This window comes from Cinclus cinclus, chromosome 25 (assembly GCF_963662255.1).
Source record: "Cinclus cinclus chromosome 25, bCinCin1.1, whole genome shotgun sequence".
Lineage (NCBI taxonomy): Eukaryota > Metazoa > Chordata > Aves > Passeriformes > Cinclidae > Cinclus > Cinclus cinclus.
Genome location: NC_085070.1, coordinates 7,022,425 through 7,046,999, shown reverse-complemented (window position 1 = coordinate 7,046,999; position 24,575 = coordinate 7,022,425). Strand labels below are relative to the sequence as shown.

Genomic DNA, 24,575 nt, shown 5'->3' with positions numbered 1-24,575 from the left:
AACATTTCGACTTCCCAAAACACTCCTTGCCCCAAACCCAACCCACCCAGCATGGAAAATGTTGTTTACAGCCATCCTCTGCCCCGACTGAACTGGGTTCCACCATGAACCCCCACCTTTACTGTTCAGTGCAACCCACAAGGACACAGCACTCCTGACCCAGAAGCTAACACCCAGTCGGGGGCCGACAGTAAGCAGTAACTGCACCGTGCCTCAAGTGCTTTCCTGTGTTTATTTAACTCCTCAGCACACAATTAGTTTCCTTTCAGACCCTCTCCCTCGAGATGCCGTCACCTGGGAGAGGGATGACTGATGTGGTGGAGGAACAGCTCCGGAATGAACCCCGGATGAGCTATGGCCATGTAAAATGAATGTATAGCAGTGTAAACAATTTTAATTTAAGAACGCAGCTACATCAACCCTCGCTGCAATCCTAATGGCAACTGAGATTTATAACGCAGTAAAAAACAATTATTCTCCCGCTGATTAATACATTAACATTTTGGAATAGAAGCTAAACCATTGTCTCTTTTTTTTAGTGAGTCAAGCGCGACACCTCTATTAAAATGATTTACTGGCCATACCTTACAATTTAAGCACAGCAGCAACAGAAACGGTAAAAATCTTTTAACTTTACATGATTTGTGAAGTCATATGTGAAGGATTTACCATTTAAATCTTTCACTACAAGAAGCACATGGCCCATAAATCTGCCCTGCATGCGCCTGCCTGGACACCTCGGAGAAATGCGTTTTGCCAGGACGACTGAGAGAGCAAATGCAAGTCAATTTTTAAGAAAGATTTATCTCCGTCTCCCTCCAAAGAACAGAGCAAATCTCTGAAGCCTCCACCTCTAATAATATTTGAAGTTTATCGATCAAGCGTACAGATCCGTGACAGCTAAAGGTAATGGGGCTCTTTTGAGCCAAGACCTGATACAAAGCTTTCGAGCAGCAGCTGGGATTTACGCTTTCTATCGATATTTCCAATTCTGCTCCAAGATTAAGGAGTGAGGGACCCAAGTAAATAACTCGGGACCAAGAGCACCATAAAGCGCCTTTTAATTAAAACAATTTAAGGAAAAAAGCCCCTTTGAGTGACCTCTGAGAGCAGAAGCCTCAGTGTGGGCAGGGAGATGCTGGGATGAGCTGGGGCACAGTGAGGGACACTGGCGTCCTTCCACAGCAGCTTGGCTGATAAGGCTGATAAGGTAAGAGCTGCAGCCAAAAGAGATTATTCCTCTGCACACCAAAAGCCTTCACTGTCACATCCCTGAACTCCAAGCCATAGCACTGTTGTGACAGTGTGCCAAGGAATCCAAAAGCACAGCAAAGGGGCATCTTCTGTCTCATCTCCAGTGGGAACAGCGCATGCTGTGATCACTTCCCAGCATCTGCTCTGTGGTGAGCAGCTGAACGTCCCTGCATGCTGAGGGAAAGGGGCCCATGGACACTCATGGGCTGCTGAGCTGATCCTGCTCAGGCACAGGATCGGCCGCTTGCCCGGGGTGCAGCTGGGAAAAACCAGTCACACCAGAGCTCCCAGTCCAACAGAGCCTTCCCACTGCTGCTCCAGCTCGGCCAATCTGGCCTCTGTGAACCTGCTCTCTGCAAAGCAACTAAACTGGCTCTTCTGCTGGAGCAGCTGCTTCAGGCACGCTTCACTCTGTTATTTTCTTGTTTTTTTAGAAACTTTGCACCCGGTTCCGCTCAGTTGCGTTCGGAGCAGCCAGCAGCATCCCAGCCTGGGCAGACGAGTGCCTTGTTGACATCTGGAACAGCTGCGGGGCATAAACACGCTGAGTTACGGCTCTGTAATGTGCTTCCAGCAGGATTTTGCATCAAGAGGCATTTCTTCTTCATCATCATAAATTAAGGTTCTGCGAAGACGAAGCTGCGTGTTCGTGCGAGTGGTGGCAGCCTCCACGGTGTCCCACCGACCCACTGCTGTGGAGACAGGGCTGGGCCAGAGCCTCCTGCCTCACACACCCCTCAAGGCTTCCCCTTGACTGGCATTGTACCAAGAGCAGGGACAGAGGGTTCCCCTAAGAAGGGACTTGGGCCTAAAGCCTTGCCAGGTTTGCTCAGCAGAGACTGTAAAGTGTGAGTTCCTCTGCTGAGACATGCAGGGTCATTTTTCTCAATTGTTCCTCTTAAGGAAGACCCCTGCGAGGTGCCAGCCCCAAGTTCACACTGTTATACACGTGGCTAAACACATCTTCAGGCTTACACACAGCCTAAAACATTCCTCCTGCAGCATCTCCTCTCCCTGCCTTATCAAACCCTGTATGCTCTGGCAGCATGACCCAGCAGCAGGAGCTCTGCCTGCCGGCACAGCAAAGCCCAAATCCACTGCCAGCAATCCCAACACTGCTCCCAGCAAACCTGTCTGTGTGCCACCAGCACGGCAACAGCCCCTCCACATCCTGTCCCTTATTTCTTTGGTAATTAACAAAGTGTCAGCTCTATGGAACAAGGAGTAATTCCCCAAAGCCAAGGAGGGACTTGACCTTAACAACCAGAATCTGTTTTAAATGCTGTCTCCAATTCACCCAAACTATTCCTGCCTCCTATCTCTGATTAAACCAGAAATCACAACTTTATTGCTGAAGAGGGAACAGTCGAGATGGCAGGAACTGACAAAATGCCACATTATTTGCTAATCCTAATATGTTATTCTTCCTCAAGATTTGCTTTTCTCAGCACCAATTCAATTACAGATGCTACAAATCCTTCTGACATTTAATTCCCTCTTGTCAGGGCGCAGTAAATGTATACATGCAGAGCTTTCCCATTAGGATGTTAATATATATTGGAGCAAGCCGGATCCTGGCCTCTCCAGCGAATCATCGGGAATTTTCCTATTAAGAGTTTTGTTTTGGGTTTGCTTGTGAGATTTTGTGGGTGGGGCAGGAGGAGGGAAGGAAGGGCAAGGAAGGAACAGACATCACAGCATGTTGTCTCCAACATGTCCCCTCAGGGCTACTCTGCAGCTACGGCGCACCTTGGCTGAACCGTTTTTGGGTCGATGCTTTGCTTGGCACCAAAGCATCTTAAAGGAAAACTGCAGCAGGAATCGTACAATCCACTTGCAAGAGCTGAACTCATGCAGGAAAAAAAATCAATTTGTCTTTCCAAGTGCTGCGCTGCTCCCCCAAGGAATTGGCATGGCTGTGCCCCACAACAGGGGATGCCAGGCATTCATGGGATGCAGTACTGGTGCAGATCACTGTACAGCAGCAGGAGTGCTCCAGAGCCTCTTCTAGGGTGGCCAGGAAGAGACTTGGGCAGCTTGAAGTTTATTTTTGCTGATTATTTTTACCAGCTGCTCGTGTAATCGACAAAATAGTGATTACACTGCTGGAACACAACCTTGAAGTTTTCCTTTAAACAAAAAGTGCGGCTCAGCAAACAGCACACAGACAGGAGAGAAAGGGGTTTGGGACTGGCTCCTACTCATCACAGAACTAAGGATCTAATTCCAAAGCTCAGGAGCAGTATGGAGCAGATGCTGAGCTGGGGCTTGTCCACCTAAGCACTGATAATCATCATCTGCAATTCGCACCTGCAGGTTCTCAGCTATGGGGGCTTTGGGGGACTCTCTTACTAAGTGAATGTATTCATGATCTCCAGGTTTCTAACATTTCTACCAATATAAGTGCTAAAAACAGCTTTCTGTGGGCTCTCAAGAAAAATGTTGGTGATGGTAAGAGCAGCACTCTGACAGTCTGGGTCAGTGCTTACACTGAGGTTTAGCAGAGGGAAGACTATTCTGCTCCCAACTTTACAGTGAAAAGGTTCCACTCAATTCCATTTTAATGAGGCTTTAAATATAGAAGCATCTATGAGTATTCCACTCTTTTTGTCAGCAGCAGCATCTCAAGACTAAAAGCAAGACTGGCTTGGACTGGGCTGCCTGTGATTTAAATCTCCTTTCTACCCACACTAGCAGCTTTGACCTATTTGGGTGAAACCACTCCACGTTTACCTTCAGTGCTCCCCACCGCGGGTCCCGCGAGGCTCGAGGCTTTGGGCTCACCTTGGTGACTTGGTCACCTCTGCACACACGAGCATCCTGCAGCTCCTTCCAGGGACCTCCTGCAGCTGCAAACTGCTCCTGCACCCTCCCCAGCCCACTACTGCTCTCCCTCTCTCACCCAGTGCCACAGGAGTGCAGCAAAGGCAGCACTGGGAGATGCAGCCTGTCCTGCTGTGATGGGGGAAGGCTCAGGTTTTATGGGACCCCTGCTTGTGGTGCTCCTGCCTCCTATCCTTCCTCCTCACCTCCCTCCAGCTTCACATTCTGGAGCCCAATTGCAATGTTTTGGGCTATCCCTGGACAGCCCTGACCTTCCTCTATGTGCATTTCTGCTGTAAAAGCAGAGAACAGAGGGAGATTTCTATGAAAATGTAGTTTAGACATTAACTTTGGCATATTGGGATTTACTGCTGCACTTGCACAAAAATTTACCTTCTATTTCTCAGTGAAAATGAATGTTAAGCTCCTGGCATGGGACAGTGTGGGCTCGACTTGTGGGCAGGAGCAAGCTTATACACACTGACCCCACTGACAGCTCCTGAGATTCCCAGATGTGCAGGTAATATCTGCATCGCACCAGGGGAAAGGAAACCTCTGTCAATGGCTTTGAAGAATTCCTGAACAAGTGATCTTTTCTAAATCTGGTTACAGTTTAGTTTATTAAATGATTATCACATCAGTATGCCTGAAGATCCCACAGGTCATGATCTGAGTGCTTAATGGCCTTAAGTCACTTGAGCACTCCTGAAAACCTGGTGAGCCAATTATTCCTTTTCCCTGGAGGTAGGAAACATCAGGATTGCACTGACACTTCCCAAGTGAATCTGGGGTCAATTCTTTTGTAGAATAAAGTCTTTGAAATGATGGAGCAGCACTAGAGGTTGAACTTAGCAGGGGGTGCTGGTGGAAGAACAGGCTGCTGTTACTCCATGAACACTACAGACCACTTAGCCACGACATGGGAGGACAGAAATCACTGCCTATGACAGGATGAGCTATGATGTTACTCATTCCCACAGCGTGGTGTGGAGCAGGCTACCCCTCCTCAAATTTATTGAGGGGCCGTTAAAGAGCAGCGTTAACCTGCCTGTCATATCATAATTGAATTTGGTCTAATTTAAACCAGAGAAATTTGAGGAGTTCATCCTTCTTCAATCAATAATCTCCCCTTCAGCGACCCATTTCAAGATCGCTTCATAAAAAGTAACGTTCCTTGTTTGAATAAATGTGCTCACCCTGGCAGAGCTCAGAGCTTCACAGCCTTTCCACAGACTCCTGTCTGGAGAAGGGAGCCCTGCTGCAGCCATCGATCCACCAGCACCCCTCGGCCAAGGTGCTCATGGGGTTTTGGGCAGGGAACGTCCCCTGTTTGACAGGAGGTGCCTGTGCTCTGGAGCAGAGCCTGCAGAGCTCGGGGCAGGTCCCCGGAGCGCCGTGCCCTGCCCATGGCAGGGTCTGTACGTGCGCACCTGCACGCTCAGGTGTGCACAACACACACGCCCCGGGTCTGCCCTGGCGATTCCCGGTGCTGCAGGAACCCTGCTGGAACAAGGAACCAGAGGAGCCAGGCCAGCCCTCTCCGCACCCTAAGGGCTCAGGATGTGAGGAACAAGAGGAGGACTGCGAGAGGACGGACACACAGAGCTGGGCTCTGCACTCGGGCTACCTGGGAGGGAGGCAAGGGATGCATTACTTAATTGCACAGTCGGCAGAACCTCGCTGGAAGCTGTGGGCGGGACAGATGTACCTGGAAGGAACAGCACACTGAGCAAACACGGCAGCAGCCCCACGCCCGCCACGCCACGGTCCCCGTGGGGGTGGGCAGCGCCCTGCATCCCTCGGGGTGGTGCCCAGGGCTCCCAGTGCCCGCTCCTGCTGGGGAGCTCAGCTCCAGCACTCACCTGCACCACCCATCGGAGAGCCCAAAGGTGCTGAGCCCGGGCCAAAAATGTGACCTGGTCTCAGTTCCCTGGCATTCTCAACTGGGGCTATGGGGCAGAGGCCACTCTGTGCTAGCAGAGAAGGGCCTGGGGCTCTCTCTAGTGCCTCTCCCATAGCTGACCCAGTATGATCCTGACCACACCTGACCAGGAATGATCACCCTCTGGGCAGGCAGGAGCAATCTGAAGAGCAACAAGCAAAAAATTGAAATTCTTAGAGGAAAAATCAGTAGCCAAACGAGATGCTCCCAAAAGGCTGTTTGGCAGCACGGATAGGTGCTTGCTGTGGGCAGGGGCTCTGCCTGCATTCTGTAATGGGGGGGAAATTTTGGCTTCCGTTCCAGACTCAGAAAAAGGACTACACTGAGCTGTGCGCTCAGGGAAAGGCGTGAGACCCTCTGGGCAGCACAGGCTGGGGAGCAAACACCCATTCTGGGCAATTCCTTTGAGGCATTTTTTCAGGTTCTCTTAATTCACCAAAAGGTGTATTTTTTCTTAAAAAACCCAGAGTTTTAAAAAGTCAAAGAACTTACTAGAGCATAACAATTTTCCCCATCCACCCAGGGATGTTCACCAGAGCCCTGGAGCATCTTACCTATGGGATCTGTCCAGGGCCTGCAATAATAATTGTTAGCATCGCTCAGTGTTAGAACACGTCCAGAATGAATCCATCATTTCTGACCTCTTGGCCAAAGCACACCTGTAGTGGCTTATGGGATGGGACATTCCCCACTGGATTGGGTGAAAGGGAACCATTTGATGGAATAAGATGAGGACTCGGGGGTTTTTTGGGTATTTTTTTTGCTCCATGATGAACCCCCGAGAGGAACAGCACTGGGCTCCAACCCCCTGGGCTGGGCTCTTCCCAGGGGGATAAATGGCTGCTCCTGTCCCATGGCCAGGACTGCGCAAGAGCCACTGAGCCTGGCAGGCACCAGGAGTCTGCAGGGATGCTCTGCAAGGGGGAGGGGGGGCCAGAAAAAATGGGTGCATTTCTATAGGAAAACATGAAAAACAGAGATTTGTAGCGCTGGTACAGGATCTGCTCTGAATGCACCCAACTGCATCCACTGAAGATGCTGTTATGCCTTAATCTCAATCAGCACTAATTGGCAAGGACCAGCCATGAGGATGCATTTATGCCCCTTTCAGTCCAGTGCGGATAAAAAGAGGCTTGAACCATTTACTTGGTTTGGCCTCACTGATGAAACAACCACCTCCTTTTCACCCTCAATCTGATGTTGGTATGATGAGGAATCCCCAAGCAGCCAAGGGTTAGTGCTGGCCACCTGTTTTAAGGGAGGTTTCACACAACACGGCAGAGTCAAGTGTTTTACAAAGATTCAACTCAACCGGTCTCCAATTCAGCGTTCAAAAAATCCCAGCCAGGACGGAACCACAATGGTTGGCTTTGGTGCCCTGCACCTCCTGCCCCATGTCCGAGGATGCCACACAGAAATGGGTGCAAAAAAAAAAAAAATTAAAAAAAAAATAAAATAAAAAAGAGGAGAACCCCAACAGAAAGGAGAGCAATTCCAAGCTGCGAGAGCATGGAGGGGAATGGCTGTGCCATAGCGACTGCACAATGCAACATGGCCAAGATGCAGAAATCAGAGTGGAACCAGTGTCTAGCGAAGGACAGCAGCAGGTTACCTACAGACTAGCCCTTACCTGAGAGATCCCCATAGTCCAGCTCCTCGGCCGAATTGGGCAACTGAGTAAAGCCTTACAAGTAAAAACAGACTCGTTTTTCTCTGCGTTTCTCAAGCGACAAAAAACAACACACTTAAGAACTGAGGATGAATTTCTTGGGGGGGAAAAAGAGAATGTGTCAGTCACTTGCCACTGTCTGCCAGGGCGGGCAGAGCCACCGTGTGACACCAGTGGCCTTTATTACAGACAGAAATGCTCCTCGCTCTACACTGTTGGCACACGAACCATGGCACTGAGACCACTCATAACAGCATGCAGAGCCCCCAGACTCTGCCTTTCGGCCGTCACGGGGACAATTTCCCAATTTAGTCCAGGCTGATTTCGGTCCTGCATACAGAGAGCAATGGAAAACTTGCCTCCAGTTTTGCACCCGATCCAATTAATTTTGGTGATGGTGACAAGTCTGGACATTTCTCGATGAGAGAATACGAATATTGCACAGTGCATGTCATGGCCTGCTTGCAGGCTGCAGGCTGTGTCCTCTGCCAAACCATGGGACAAAACAGCTTTTTTTCATTTGCCCAAATGTGATGGATTTATGGGAAAAGCATCTGTCCTCAAAGCTGTAAAGCAATAAGGAGGCACGTGGTCGTGCCCAGCACAGGCAGCCAGCGCTGTCTGTGGGGACATTAGTGCTGCTTGGTTTGGGAGTCTGAGGAAGTGCTGGGGTCTGCAGGCAGAGCATCCCCAGGGATGGACATCCCAGCACCAGTGACGGGGCACACCCAGTGCTGGGAGGCCACCCAGACTTACTGAAATGTGGGGTGGGGCAGTGTTACCTCGTGGGCTGCGACTTCCAGGGCTCATCCTTGCTGCTGGCCACTAAAAGCAAATGCATAAGCAAAGAAGAAAAAATCCCATGAAGAGATCCCACATCCTTGGGCACTGGGGAACTCATGGACTGCTACCAGAGCTGGCTGACTGTTAAATAGCCAAGCTGTGAGTGCAGTATGGTCAATGTGTAGACTTGGCCCCACTGCAGAGCAGCAGCATGTATATTAATATATATATATATATATATATATATATATATATATATATATATATATATACACACTGCTCTTTAAAAATGAAACTCATTTGCAGTGACTGGTTTTTAAATACATCAAATCACCAGGAAGCTATGTTGGAATTACCTCCTGAAGTGGGAAGCCATTTAGATTAATAGCAGGAAATTTGCTTGTGTGCTACTCTCAGGTTTCAGGGAGCCCTTTTCAGATTTTCAGGAGCCTTTTTCCTATAAGTGATCTGTAAATACAACAGTTGACTCACAGAAGCATTGGCCATACAAAGATGCATTTGGCAGAGGAGCCCTTCAACTTTTCTCTCTCCAAAATTGCTTCTGTAGATAGTTCCCTTTAAAGGAACTACATTTTCTCACTGATGAAAAAGGGCAATGATGCATTTTTTATGAAGAAAAAAAAAGTCCTTTGCAGAATAAAATTTTCAACAATTCCACAATTCCATGTCTTCCTGCACCTGGGACACTCACAAATGCCACCGGCCGGTGTTAAAACCTATTGTGAGGCATTTAAATAGGCGGCAAATTACTTCTTGATTTTTCTCATTAAACTTTCATACTGGCTACTAAAGCCCCTTCTTTTCACTTCTGAGGGGATGAAGTCGAAATCTGCCACTACTCCCGTCAGGGAAATGGAAGGGAACCTTTCACTCTGCTGCATTTCCCTGGAAATGATAAATCCTCGTCAGGCAGAGCGGGCGTCCTGCAGCTCAACCTGCTGCCCTCACGAGGACCAGGCACCCTGGCTGTATTTAGGTTTCTGTGGGCTCCCATGCTACATCCACATTTTAAGAAAAAGCCATTTTCTCTCCCATCTCAGGCTCTAAATAAGCAATTAGGGATTCCGTTTCATGCCATGCTGCGCAGACAGCGCTCTGATGTTTTATTCAACCGCCCCAAGGACAGCAGCTGTAAAATACATTGAGGATCTGATTTACTATTAGCTGTGCTTTTAAGTAGGGCATTTCCAAGGGGGAAGGAGGCAGCTGGACTGGCAGTGCTTGGTGATGGCACTGCAGAAAGCTCTGAGGCTTTTCCCGTGGTGTACGAGTGGTCGGTGCTCTGGTGCAGCCAGGCTTTGGCATCAGCCAAGCAAAACTCATTTTCAGGGACTGAGCACTCTCAGGAAAAGGAACAAGAGCGTAACACAATAGTGTCACTTATTCTTGTACCAAACCTGCTAAGGCCACAATTAAAAACCCATACAGGCCTTCGGGGAAGATTTTCCAGCCTGTAAAATAATTTACCTGCTTCATTATGGGCTGAATATTTTCTTATCACTCTTCATTTGTGATTGGGGTGTTTTCCTTATTTTAACCTTCACTCCAGGCTTCCTGCTTTGCCAGCTTCAGAGGAGGCTTTTCCAAATGGCTCAAAACCCTACCTTCCCATGAGAATGAGCAGAAATTCTGCCTGTGCTGAGGCAGCATTACGTGGTTCTTGCCTTGCCAAGGGAGTGGGGAGCAGCCCTGAGCCCCCCATTGATGGGCAGACAGATGGATGGACAGAGCCTCAGGCACAGAGCCCTGTGTGGGCAGCACCCACATCCTGGGGAATCACTGAGCATTTAAAGCTCCCTGCTTACAGCAGGGTAAGGGCAGAATTTGGAAAAAAAATGGACACAAGGTCAGTGCGTCCAAGGTCATGACTGCTTAGAGATATCCTCCTCGTGTAGGAGGCAAACATGAGCTGGGCATCTCACCTGAGGGGCTCCACCAAGGCCAGCAGCTCGTGAGGGCCACCGAGGGGCAGCAGGGGCCAGGACATTAAAAACTGGCTCCTTGATTATGGTGGGGAGAGGGGCAGGGAGGAAGACGGCAAGGGCATGGCAGGAAAAGCGCTTTCTCCCCAGACTGAGTGGCGCAGACACTCCAGGTTCTTACACTCCTGGCTCCACCGAGTTCTGCCATTCTGTATTCCAGCTCAAACAGTGGGACCTGTGATTTCAGCCCCACGGGCACCCTGACCCCACGGGGGCACACCGAGAGGGGAGAGGGCTGAAGCTGGGAAACCCCAGCTGCGTGGGGTGCAGCGGAAGCACAAGCCTTCCTGCCGGCCATGACCATGCTGTTATTGGAGCTCTGGCAATGAACAGTGCAGAGAAAGGAGAAAGTGCATCAGAAAATTCACAGTTAAGCTCTCATTTTTCAACAGAAGAGTTAACAACGTTCGTGCGTTAGGTCACTCATGCATCGCTGCCGTCAACTCCATCCCGTGAGGAAACGGGAATGGCAGGGCCTTGGCTACTGCTGGGACATGCACACACACACAGGACTCCTTCCCCCCAGTCCTCTAGGATACACTCCAAAACTTTCAATGGCTCAAAACCCTCTTTCCCCGATTGAAGCATTGTGCTGGCTCCACACTGGCCTTATATTCCATTTTCTTTGCTAGCAAGCTCTTTTTTTGGGTTGGATTTTGGTTGGTTTCTTTTTTTTTTTTTTTTGGTTGGTTTATTTTATTTTTTTCTTCCCCCAGTTCATTTTAAAACGTTTTTGGAGAAAATCCATTTGGCTGTATTCATGCCCATGCATTTCTAGTCATTCACAGACATGCTCACTCCCATCGGACATCGGAAAGAACAAATGGCCAACATACAGAAACACCTGGTATACTCCATACACACTCCAGCAACACAAGCTTGGAAAGAAATCCAGAGTCTTCACGGGAAAAGCACCCCACAAGGGCAAGCAAAGGGGAATTCAGAACAAACTGGCTGGTTTTAAGGCAGGGAAGTTTGTGGCAGCTTGTTTGACTGGGACAGGTTGTCATTTCAGCTGGCCACGTCCCTGGCAGCGATCCTCCCCAAGGAGGGGGAAGTCCTCTAGTTAAAAACAGGCTTTTTGTAGCTTCCTCAGAACAAAGAAAAAGAAGGAAGGACATCAGGAATTGCTATAAAAAATGGGGCAAGGGCTTGCCACCAAGCACCTGCCCAGCCTGTCCTCACTGCGGAGTCTAATACATGCATGCCTACACTGAGCCTTTCCTGACACAGACACCTAGAAAGGATGTTGGCAGTTGTGCTATCACCAAGGCTACCTGATCTTTTTCAATTTAGGGATCAACATCTAGCCACAAACGTGTAGCTACAAAATCAGCAATGTTGGCTCTTGACATCTAACACACACGGGGAGATTGTCACACAGACAAAACACAAACGTGCCCGAAGATTTCCCATCTTTATGCCAAGTGGGAAAATGCATCCAGGTAGGTAAGTTTTTTGGGATAAGAAGTGCAAGTCCCCTGCCTTGATATGGCACGTTGCTACTGAATGATTGCTTCACTCAGTCCTGCCTATGACCTCACCCAAGCACAGCCTCGAGTGGAGCAGGCAGGACAACAGCGTGCTCTGTGCTAGGGATTTCTGTCAGAAAAAAAATCAGCCAATTTATCAGAGTTAAAAGAAACTAGAACAGCAAAGTCCAACGTGGATTAGCTGTAATTAAAAATTGTCAGAGGGGTTTCGTTCGGTTCCTCAGCTGAAAAGTAAGCTTCTGCCAAAATTGGGATGCTCAACTCCCAGCCCGCAGCGTGTACGTAGGCTTGCTGGGGAATGCAGGAAGCTCAGGAAGCTGTCAAGCTGTTAGCTAGACTGCCTCGAGCAGACGAGGTTACTTTGCTAGACTGCTATGCTGAGAGGAAAGTGTTGCTATTTGTTTTCCCCATCTCCTTCTGCAGTGTAATAACACAAAGTTCCCTGCCGACCTTGCGGCGAGCGCTCCTCTGCGGAGCATCCCAGGATCCCCAGTGCTGCCCTAGGCCAACAGACCTGCTGGAAGGATGCCCTGTCTTAAAAGCTAACTCAAGATGCAAGAAAAACATTCAAAAATCTTTAAAAAAATATTTTCCATGTGTGGAGTGACTCTCTTAGCCAATGGGTGGAGAAGCACTTGGCATCACCTGGACCCGGATGTCACTTCCATGGGGTTTGTGCTTCCCTGGCAGCAGGATGATCGGCCGGGGAGCGCGCAGCAGAAATGACAAGAGCAGACAGACTTTCCAGCCTTAGAACCCATGTTGTATTTATGAGATGAGTCCACCTGAAACACAGTTTTCCCTTGAAGACTCCGGTTCCCTTTTTGGCTTCTCCTTCCCAGGCTTGTCTTGCCACTCAGCAGTGCTGAGAAATAAGATAAACAGGAATGTGATACCAACCGTGAACTGCTGGTTCTGTCGTCGCCGTTGTGTCTACACACGGGAACAGAGGATTGGAGGAAGGGAAGAAACAGGAGGAACAGCATGCAAAAAAAGGGAAAATGGAAAAAATGGAACAGATAATATATGAGCAAGCTTTCAAAGAACATTGCGTGACAAGCAATAATAAAATGAAAGGCAAAAAGCATTTGAAGTGAGTTGCACTGTTTAGAAGACATGCCTCCAGTTCAAAAGCTATGAGCCTGAGGAAAACAGTAAATTTTTCTCTTTTTCCAGGTCCTTGCCAGAACAATTACTGGTGGTTGCAAAGTCAGGGGAACAGGAGACAGGAGAGAACACCGACACCAACGGTTTGGCTGTTGACAGAACAGAAGCTCCAGAGCGGGATGAGGAGCTGAGGCTCAGCACGTCACTGTTACACACTCAAACACTGCCTCATCAGAGCACTTGTGGCCAGGGAACAGTGTGCTCCTGCCTCTCCTCCAGCTTCCCAGCCACCACCTGCATGATGAACCATTCTTTTCAGCATAAAGTATGCTCTAGAACTGGCAACTGTGGACAAACATTATCAGTCCCTCTGCTGCAGCAGGTACCTGACTGAACAGCTATGGGTAATTAAAATATCCTGGACGATGTTTTGCTGGTTAGTCTGAAGCTGACTCTACTCCATATGGACTAGATCCCACTGGAAATTTCTTGGGGAACACTGCTTTGCCAATGGAGAGATGCTTTGTCTCTTCCAGGTGTTTGCAACAGGCAGTTTCAAAAGGCTGACCCAAATCTGAAGGCTTTTTTCAGAGTTATTTTCTCCACACCGAAAGGTCTCAGCCAAATGTGACCACATTGCCCAAATTTACTGACTTATTTAGTTGTTGGAGGCCATTCACTTTCCCTGGAGGTGGGTATTCTGTGGCAGGGCTCAGGGGCTGGAGCGGGCTGGCTCCTCGGAACGTGCCACTGGAATAAATCCCCCGAGCCAAGGGCGCAGCCCAGCCTGGAGAAAGGCAGTGTTTGAGTGAGTAACAGTGTCAGAGAGAGCACACAGCAGCCTGGAGCTTGTGTTCTGCAGCAAGGACAGACAATTCACAGCGGCGTTTCCCCTCGCTGACATGCTGGCACACAACTCTGGACCCCCTCTGTGGGCAGAGGCAGCAGTGGAAAAAGGAGGACCTGGTTCTTGGCAATTTAGCTGAGGACAGCCCAGGGCTGAATACCTGAAGCAGCAGCAAAGACGAGAATCATACAAGTAATACACAATACTTACAGATACAAGGTCTACATGCTTTAATTATGGAAGCAAAACAAATAAACCCTGCACAGTTTAACAAACTGCACCAAGATTTGCATAACAGATTATCAAGCCGTCATTAGCCTGTTTCCACTGCCAACATCGGTTGTTCTCAACTTGGCAACCAAATCTAAGGCACCCTCAAGGAGGCCAGCCCTTGTTCTCCTGCGGGAGCTCTGGGGGCTGCAGGGGAAATCTTCCAAAGCCACAAGGAGACCAAGAGCAGGGCTTTGCTTTGGTTTTGGGCAGCAATCTCCATTTGTTTCAACCAAGCAAATGGTGGGAGGAGAAATGGTGGTGGAGGTGGGGGGAAAGCCATTGTTTAGAAGGGTTTGTAAAACTGAGTATTAATTCCTGAGATAGCATCCTGGCATCTATAAATAGTCTCAATTTACTGTCTTCCTGAAATAAAGAAAAGTTATGTCAGCTTTTACACTAAATAGAGAATCTGCTGGAAGCAAACTTGTATTGATGTGCTGGAAGAGATTATTAGTCAAGAAACAGTGCAAACTGGACAGTGCATCTCGCTTCCCCGTCCGGGGACAGAGACCGACAGGTTACACAAAATAAAGTTCTCAAGCAGTTGTAAGTGCGAACAAATATCCACGTCAAACAACATGTTGGCTGCAGCTGGAATGACAAAGTTATGATTAGCAAATGGTTTGGATGGTTGCAGTAGGAAACACAGACCGGTTAAAGTTTAGAGCGAGCTTTCGGGGAGTCCTGTGCAGCCCCAGTGTTCTTTGGGAAGAAGGAATGTACACACCAGTGCTCCGGAGGGAACGAGCCCGTGTTAAACACGTCGTGTTTCTACATCAGCACATGGCAAAGGAGAGAAAACACTCACTGGTGCCTTGGTACCAAACCAGTGAATTCCTGTAAATCCGGGTGTGTCCCAGCCCCTCCTCACCCGGGCAGGGACATCCCAGCCCTGCAGTGCTGCTGCTCACACGACCTGGAACTTCAGGCTAACTCCAAAGGTGCTTTCCTTAATCCTGGGTATTGCCACCAGCTTCTGCTTTGCTTTCAAGAACAGCCATACTCCCATGTAAGAGCAGGCACACACACCCCAGGGACCAGCCCTCTGTCCCACGTCCTACAATAAAAACCATCTCTTCTCCACAAATGGTGACCAACAAGAAGTCTTTGATACACTCCTGACTTAACTAATGTTGACCAAAGCCAAGGAAAGGCTCTGCTGTGACAAAAAGTGCTGTTCTGGTCCCAAGCCATCAACGTGCAGAACAGCTACACGATCACACAAGGCTGATAGCTATCATTTCAAATGGAAAGTGGTGATGAAGAATGGGCTGTCCACCAAGCTCAGCAAAGCCAAGAGGATGTAGAAATCAGGTAACCAAACAATGTGGGATTTTGTATCTTAATATCAAGGCTTCTCTTCCCAAAGCCAATCAGGAAGAGAACTAAACATGCTGTTGAGGAAAAGCAGAACAATGCCAAGGCCTTTCAAATTCTTTGTGTACAAAAGCTCCTCAGAGGCTTGGTTTATAGTTACAGAAGGTACCCAAGGGAGTAACCACTGGCCTCTACAAAGCTGCAAATTTCACTTTATTGTGATTTCTGTGTAGCACTGGCTGTAGGAAATAAATATCTGCCAGCTAAGACAACTGATGACACCCAAGCTCTAGGCACTCCTCACCTCATTAGGCAGCTACACAAGGGCACACACACATATACACACACATATTTATAAAATTACTGCATGAAGGCAGCTGGGCAACATTTCTCAGAGTTATGAGCTCCACTGCTGAGCCTCCTCGTTTTCTCAAATGGATTCTCTCCAACTTCAAACTGTTTGCAGAGTGTGACAGACCAGGCCCTTTAAACTTGGCCGTAATTAGTCCACAGCCTCAAACAGAACAAGCACGACGGAGGAATATTAAAACCCCAGCAGCAAAATTGAATTCCCCTGGTTGAATGCTGCAGCTGCAGTGCTGCAGCCTCGCAGAGGTACTTGGGGCTGGGGCTGAGGAGCACACACAGAATTACAGCAGCACATCCACAAAATAACGGCGAAACACGCTGCTGCCTTTTAAATTTAAAGAGGCTTTAGCAAGTATAGATATCCATTCAATATACTGCTTTTTAAATTGCTTTCTGAACTGAAACCAAAAGCCAATCTGATCCCTGACGCGTGGAGCTCTTATTCTTCCCGATTTTCCAGACTACTTCACATGTACTGACCGGGGCGAGTGTGAATTCCTGCACGTCGCAGCCTGAGGGAACAGCATGCAGCACTGCAAACAGATCCCTGCTTTGCTTCAACTCCTTGGGGCTGAAGAAAAGCCTACAAACCCCTTCCTGGCATTTCCCTGGACCCAGCTGCTGTGGGACACAGCACAGACGTCACATCCCACAGCAGTGTGAGAGCTGAGGGGTGATGGGGCTCAAACATCAGAGCACAGTAGCACATCCTTCATCTCCCTGACCTCAGCCATCCTCTCCCTGACCTCAGCCATCCTCTCCCTCACCACACGCTCCTCCCAGGATGGATGGAGATGTTCTTTGCATTCCAAAGCCCTGATCTGTTCTGGACAGTGCTCCAGGTTGGTGCTTGAGTGCCCTGTCCAGGCGTGCTGCAATGGGCCCTGGGGGCAGCTTGATTAGTGGACCAGATATTTCACAAAAATCATCGCAATCTGTATGGATGTTGTGTGTGACCAGAACAAAAAGAGTCTGAAATCAGCACGGTGGCTCCAGTCATGCTTTTGCATGTTTCTCCACACAGATTTGGGAGGATTTGGGTTTGATTTCAAGCCCAAGCTTGCACACACCCCAGGCTTCTGCTCAGCAAGATGATGGTTTGTACACTGCTTATGCTGTGTCACCAAAGGTAAGGCCACATATGATAGGTCCTGCCTGCTACTGGCTGGACATGGGGCTGAAAGACTGAATTTTATCTCATTTTATTTCCTGCCCCAGGCCTGTCAGCTCTGCCTTTAGCCCCTTTAATGCGGACACATCCTGGATGAAAATGTCAGAAAGGCGCAGAATCATCTTTAAATTAACTTGACATTTTACCAGGGACAGGCAGAACCTTCAACGGAAAGCAGAAGTTAAATAATAAATAATTTGGGGGAACAAATCCCTGGGCTGCGTCCCTGCCCAGTGGCATCAAGCACCTGAGCGTGTCACAGCTCGAGAGCAAACTGGGAATGCTGAGAGCAAACTGGGAGCCCTGGCTGCTCCTGCTGACGTGCCCAGCTCCTGCTGGCAGCCTGGGCATCTCCACATCCCTGGGAAAGTCAGAGACTGCAACAGAGTCCAGACAGCCAAGCTGAAGCTGACCACTCTCAGCTGACTGGGGAGCAAATGTGTTTTTGTGATTAAATTCCATGGCAGCACCTGCAGCAGTCCCAGGCAGCAATGGCTGTCCCTGAGCCTCCATTCATCCCACGCTGCCTTCGGCCTCCCCCAGACCCACTGCAAGGAAACCTGACAAAAGGATCACTGGGACTGCATTCTTCCTGCCCACCAGTCACGGGGATCCCTGCTGGAATAAACCCCTGCAGCTGCAGCTTCTCACACCAGCGGCTGTCATTAGAAAAGGACAAACTCCTAATGCGGATAAAATAATGTTTCTTGTTTCGAGGAAGTTTTTGGTGTGTGAAAAGCCCTGAAAAACTGCAACACTATTTTTGCTCACCGAGTTCACATTTCCACGTGCTATTATTTTTAAAGCACTTGGGATAGCACAAAGGTGTGTTACTCAGGAGACGTGCCAGGAGAGTTCCACCACCATGTGCCCCTGCTCAAGAGCTGATATTCCAACTCAGCATCAATTCTCAGCTCCTGCTTTGCAGCTCACTGGCTCCTGCACACCTCCAAGACAAAGAGAGCTTGCTCCTGCTTGAAATCCTGAGCCTCAGTAAAGAACTCAGAGCTATTTCCACAGGATGGGCTTGGTGCCTTCCACATGCATTCACTGAGGGGGCTGGAGCACCTCTGGGAATTCTCAAGTGAAAATCATTGCCTGCAATGTTACAGTCCCCTGAAATAAACACACACTCCCACACACCTCTGCTACTCCAAGGGATCAGTGGGATTTAAAATATGCTCTAAATGGGCATTCCAGGGAGGACATGGGGAGCCCCCAGCCTGCTGCTGATGCTGCTGCAAAGGATGGACAGTCAGCAGCAATTGCAGAGTCAGCAGCCTCCACTGCAGGGCTGCCAACACCAGCAACCTGCATGTGTCGCCCCCCAAAACCAAGACACCTGTGCCATTCCACCTGTGCAAAGTGTGGGAAATGCAAACGTGCAGCTGTGGATCCTGGGAGGCTGGGACAGGCAGGAGAAGGCTGGGACAGGCAGGAGAAAGCTGGGATAGGCAGGAGAAGCTCTGCACCCTGCCCTGAGGTGAGGGCTGGGCTGTGATTAAGGACTTTCACTTCCCAGGAAACAACAGCTGCCCAAGCCCAGCATTTCAAGGAGCAACTTCAGGGTAATTCAAATGATGCTGTTTGCTCTGCTGTATCGTATTGTACATCTTAATGAAGAAAGCCACAAGGACAATTTAACTGATAAAAAAGGGCTTGGCAGCGATAACGGCTGAAACACCAAAGGATGGCTGGAATATCAATGCTGCTGGAGGATACACGGAAAAGATCAAGCTGTCACGCAGGAAATCTTTTCAAGCACCTACACTAAAGTGACAGAGGGAAAGCTCTAAAGGTCGTGGTGTCTGGAAACTTTACCACTGCTCAGCTTGCCCTTCTCTGCAGAAAGCATCAGGTCAGCTTTCCAAGAGCTCCCCCAGAAATGCCCTGAACCAATAAATCAAAAGGACAACTCCAAGGGCAGAATCTTCTAGGGTCACCTGCTAGAAACTGCTTCAGTACAACCCCTCTCCCCATGTTTTATTCAATTAAAGCAAGACAACTGTTTTGCAGAACTACTCCATTGTTCCAGGGGACATGAACTAGGTCAGGGTTACACTAAAAGTCAGGGGAGAAAAGCAAAATAAAACAGATTTCAAGCCCACCTCATCCTAAGGACTGGATTCCACTGGGCTGGCTCCAGGTGCCTGGATTGCCAGCAGCTCAGAGAACCCTGCTGGGCTCCTACCTCTCCTGTCAGACAGGAAGAACGCTGGAGCATTTGGGTGAGAAAGGGAATTAAGGTATCAGGTGTCTCTCAAGTCTTTCAAAAGTGTTCCAACACTATGTAATTCTAGAGATTATGTTAATTTGACCTAATTTTTTCCAGCTACGATGTCTCTTAACTGCTGAAGGGCAGAAGCTGGTGTGGCTCCATGCTCCTGAGCACTGACTGGAGAGGACACGGACACACTTCTCTGCATGCCAGAGGGAGGAGAAGCCTCGGCTGCTCTGGGTGGGAAAAGCACACTGAACTCACGGGCAGACGATGGTAAGATGCATGTCAAGAATACCCAGTGCCAGGGAAGAAAATAATAACTTCTCTTATCAGCATTAGCAAATCTTCTTCCGACAAATCACGAGCAGGAACTGCTGGAATCAGGGAGCAATATCACATTTTCATTACTTTTCCAGCCTCCGCAGCAGTTCAAAGCCAACACAGAAAAGCATCAAGAAGGCAATGGAGACCCACGGGGTTCTGCTACCAGAGTCTGAGATCCTCCACCCCTGCAAACAAAGGTGAGAGAACAGTGCTGGACAGCCATGTGCTCCTTACCCCAAGGGACCTCTGCCAGGCTGATGACATGGCTATTTCCAGCTGCAATCACCACCTTCCTCCCCTTCTTTTTTTTTTAATATAAAAGAGCTGGAAAGCTATGTGAAGGAAAGCCCAAAGGCTACTGAGCATCCACAGACAAGCCACAGCACTCGCAGCAGGACAGCAACCAACCAAACTGCTATTTCTTGGGAAGAACCAACCACTGCTGTGGGACTGACACAGCAGGTGAAGACAAGCAGGACAGCACAGGCTTTGGAAGGCAGTGCTGGGGCAATCCCTAAAACGCCAGGCTGATAACAACCCAGCTCCCCAAAAATGGACAGTCATTAAGGTTTGGAGGCACCAAGATTAACTGAAGGGGTTATCCAAGCATCAAGACACATTGTTCCTTTTAGCCCCCCAAAATTCACTGAAAGCACGAGCAATTACCGTCAAAGAAAGAAACCTGTGAGCACGTCCAGGTACAGCCTGTGGGACACACGGCCCAGCTTCTCTGCCAACAGCTCTTAGGGAGGCTTTGAGAAAGCTTCAAACCTCCTCTGAAACGAAAGCGGGTTAAATCCAGGAATCAAAAACAAGGAGGAAGGGAGAGCGACCACGGCAGAGCATCCCAAGGCAGCCGGGCTGGGTGCCCGGAGCTGGGGGTACCGGGGAGCACCTGCAGGAGGAAGCAGAGCACGGCGAGGGCTGGCAGGGCGATGGTGGCCACTGGTGGGTGGTAAGGCACCTTGGATGAGAGGCTCTGTCGGCGTGTCCCTGCCAGCTTGGGTGCAAAAACCTCGAAAAGAAAAGAAGCCACGAAATGCCCTGGGCAGGGTGGTGAGAGTCAGCTGAGCAGCATCATAAAAGCAAATAAAACGTGAAGGCATTTACACAAGGGGTGGTTTACAGCAACAGTAAATGTTGTGCCATTAGCTATTCAATGGTCCATCCTCACCTGCTGTTTGTCACCTCTGCCTCAAAAAAAAAAAAAAAACAACAACAACAAAACCAAACCAAAAAAAAAAAACAAACAAAAAAACCCACAAAAAGCAGCGAGCAAAAGCAAAAGCAGCGGTTGGAATAGGAAAGGTCAGAGGAATGACAATGTGAATGGTTACAAACAAATCAGAAGGATTTTCCTGATGAGTCAGGTCTGTGAGGAGGTATGAGGATGTGTCAGAGAGATGTCATGATCTTGCTGGTTGTTTTTATTCATCTTTTCTTGCAAGACATGGAAAATCTCACAAGCTGAAAGGCAGCTCCTCAAGAAGGGGCCTGTGGATGGCATTCACTCCATAAAAACAACTGGTGGAATCCCCTTTTCTGGGAGAGTGAGGGAGAAGCTTATCACAGAGAAAAACCAACACCTCAGCACGAGGAAAGGCACTTGAGTCACACCAGGAAACTGAATGGCCGAAGAACAAACTTTGTCTAAATTGTTCAGAAATTGTCAGTGACGGGGTGGAGCTGAAACACTGCCCGTGCTAAGGGAGCTCTAGGGCACCCTGCCTTTGAAATACCCAGTGCTGGCCACCAGTAACTGAATTAATCACTCTTCCTGCCATGACAATTCCCACGTTTCAGGAACACCCACACCCACAGCAAGGACTGTCTGACACATCGAGCTGCCGGACCAGGGCTTGTGCTGCGGGTGGGTGTATTTGAGGAAAAAAAAAATACTGCAAGTGATTGGTTTGTTGTTTTTCCCCAGGCTTCATGCTCGGCTTATATACATAAAAGACAATAAACATTCAGGACATTTCCAATGGTTATGAAGGTACCATACCTGTGATGGTGGTAGGGATGGTGGTGGTAGTGGTGGTGGTTGTTGTGGGAGGAGGGATAGTTGTGGGGGGATCTGGATAAAATATAAAAAGGAAAATAATAAAAAAGCAAATTAAGAAAAAAACAAGCAGAACACAACAGCGGTCAATCGTGATCAGAGGAAAACAAGGATGCTAAGAAGCAGTGCAAGGGTTGGGAGCCTTTCCTGGCTAAACCCCAGGGGGAGAGCCCAGCAGCTGCAGGGACAGCGGGGCCAGATCCTCTGCTCACACTTACTGCAGCTGGAGAACCTGGCCCCAACCTCCCCCCTTCCTGCCTTCTACAATGCTAAAAAAATTAAACAAAACCCAGCACAAATTAGTCAATGAGAGAGAGCAATGGAATGGGAGAGGCATAAGGAAAATAAACCGCACGCTTTCCACAACAAAAAGACCAGTTTGCACGTACAAGGAGAGACACAGGGGTGCTTTGGTGGCTGGCTGGGGATACATTTGCAAACCCAGGTGGGAGGGTTGTGTGAGGGGCCCTGCTGTGCTCCACAGCCTGAGCATTAACAGCACATGAACAGATCTCACTGTCTTCCCAGGGCCGTGAACCTCACTGCTCTTCCTCTAGAAACACACGGCAGCAGGATGTTAAAAACGACTTCAAAGGTGGTGAGGAATACAGAGAAACGACAACATCATTGCTGAATATCAATTTCCAGGTATAAGGAATTCCACCAAGATCTTTAAATTAAAAAAAAGTCAATATTTTTCTGACAATTTCAGTTGCACACTCTTGTTTTCCGGTACTAGGGCATCGTTAATGAGATGTTTCTCTCTGTGACCATTTCTCAGATGGACCTGTTGAGATTCAAACCCTGCTGCTCGTCACGGGATTGATGTTACACACAGGAACACATCCTTATCAAAACTATCGGGCAGGAGAAGGTAGATATGAGAAGATGTAAAAGAAAAAATATGTATCAATGCCCAGATGATCAAACTGAATGCACTAAGTAGTCAGAAAGACTTTGAACTACGGATTCATTCGGCAATAATAGAGCATGAAACCTTTCATGGGCTTTTGATTTTAGGTTTCCTCCGTAGCACGTCAGCTGTTCCTCACTAACACATCTGCTGCTCTTTTATCTCTGAGCGAGCTCCCTTGGATCCCCTAATTAAGATATCTGAACTTTAATTATATACTGCACTTTTATTATATTCCACCCAACTTCCCAAGAGTTAAGGAACATCACCTCATAGTTGGCTGTGCTGTGAGCAGTCAGTGTCTCCTCTACATCCCAAGGATCTCAGCCCGTGCTTCTCTCTCCCTCCTGACCCACACATCTCCCCAGGAGCAGTGGGGACCCTTCCAGCTGAGGCACAGCAGCCCTGAGAAAAGGCCCCAGACTCGCCCTGACCAGCCTGGGACTGGTTGTGCCGTGGGGTCTTCCTCCATAAAAGCAAAAAAACCCAAAAAGATGGAGTGCTAATGGAGCTGGAATTTTCTAGCAATGTATCTGCCCCCGGCCACGGGGAGGAAAAGCATAAAATGAATTTTAGAAATGAGCACGTCTCCAGCGTGTGTCAATGTGACTGTACATCCCCATCCCACGCGGGCAGCTGGGAAGGGGCTGGGCACGACTCAGCTGCTGGAAGCCACGGCAAACCCTGCAGAGATGTCCCTTTGGAACAGAGCTGCCTGAATGCTGCCTCTCCCAGGGCTGTGCCAGACCCTGCTCCGTGTCTGCAGCCCCCAGCTCCCACCCCAGCAGCCACAGCTGGCCTGGAAGGACAGCGAGGCACGGCCACCACGGCTCCTGCCGTGCCCACAGAGACGTGGCTGCATGGACACACACCCCGGTGCTGCTGGGGAATTGGCTGCTTTTGGGGGTGAAAAAAGCCACGGGCCAGAGGTGTAAGTGCTCCACTACGGAGCAGGGTGAGACCCCCGAGCTGAACCTCCCTCAGCAGCAGCTCCAGCTGGGCTCTGTACCAGGAGGAGGCAGCTGATGGCCACAGCCCAACCACTCCCTCCCCACTCTGGGCTTTTCCCTTTTGAATCAAGGGCTAAAGGGACTCCTTGTGCTGTCCAGGGTGGCAGAGCCTAGCAGGATGTCCCCAAACGTGCAGAAACTGGAGATGATGGATGTGTAAAACCTTTCTCTTCCCATGAGCAGCCCTCCTCTCCATGGGTACCACATCTGCCAGATGCCTAAGCTGGAACCCACAGGTCCCCATCCCCTGGGAACCTGCATCTCCTTCCAAGTGATGCTGTTTTGGGTCTCCTCCTGGGGATTTAATCCCAGGAGAAAGCAGCCCCAAGGAAGTCCTGTGCTGTCTGTTCTCACTCACATGCAAAATGCAGAGTAATTATGTGAGATTTCCCACGAGCTCTAAAGCCCAGGTCAGTAATGCTGGGGAGGCTCCCCCAGCCCTGCCTTGGCCCAGGATGGCTGCACTGAACTACAGCTGCCCCACAGCTGCCTTATGGCAGCAGCTTGCATGGTTTCCACCCCGTGGGGAACTGCCTGGGTCCTGTTTCAACTGCTGTGCTCTCTGCAACACTGGTTGCTTTCCCCAACACTGATGAAAACAAGAGGGGTTTTTATATTGTGAACATGCAAATTACCAATCATAAATGTGCATCTGACTTCATTTTGCAAACTGGAGTCTTGTGGAGCGAGAGGCACTCAGAAAACTTCCTATATAATGGGGTACATGGGTTTTGTATAAGCTCAAAGCTGTTGCTACCTTGAGTCTTTAGGTGAGTTTCTAAGACTGGGCTTAAAATCACTCTTGCAGAGGTGGCATTTGGACAGGTATGGGAGGTTCTCCACTCTTTGACTGGCTCAGAGAACTACCAGAGAGCTCAGACTGCAGAGTGGCTGTTGCATGGAACAAACTTCAAAGCAAGTTTCTGTCCCATCTGAGTGGAACCGCAGTATCGTTCAGGTCAGGAGAGACCAAGACCCACAGGAACTCAGCCCA

At 49.1% G+C, this 24,575-nt stretch overlaps 1 protein-coding gene across 1 annotated transcript in view; it reads right to left on the bottom strand.

Moving 5' to 3' along the window:
• Positions 1 to 24,575, bottom strand: part of CADM1 (cell adhesion molecule 1) — a 51,050-nt gene that overhangs the window by 876 nt on the left and 25,599 nt on the right. The window contains exons 9-12 of the mRNA XM_062508556.1: positions 21,602 to 21,673; positions 12,868 to 12,900; positions 7,650 to 7,703; positions 5,705 to 5,785 (exon numbers count right to left, since the gene is read on the bottom strand). Coding sequence (XP_062364540.1) covers positions 5,705 to 5,785; positions 7,650 to 7,703; positions 12,868 to 12,900; positions 21,602 to 21,673 — 240 coding nt within the window. The remainder of the gene's footprint in view (positions 1 to 5,704; positions 5,786 to 7,649; positions 7,704 to 12,867; positions 12,901 to 21,601; positions 21,674 to 24,575) is intronic.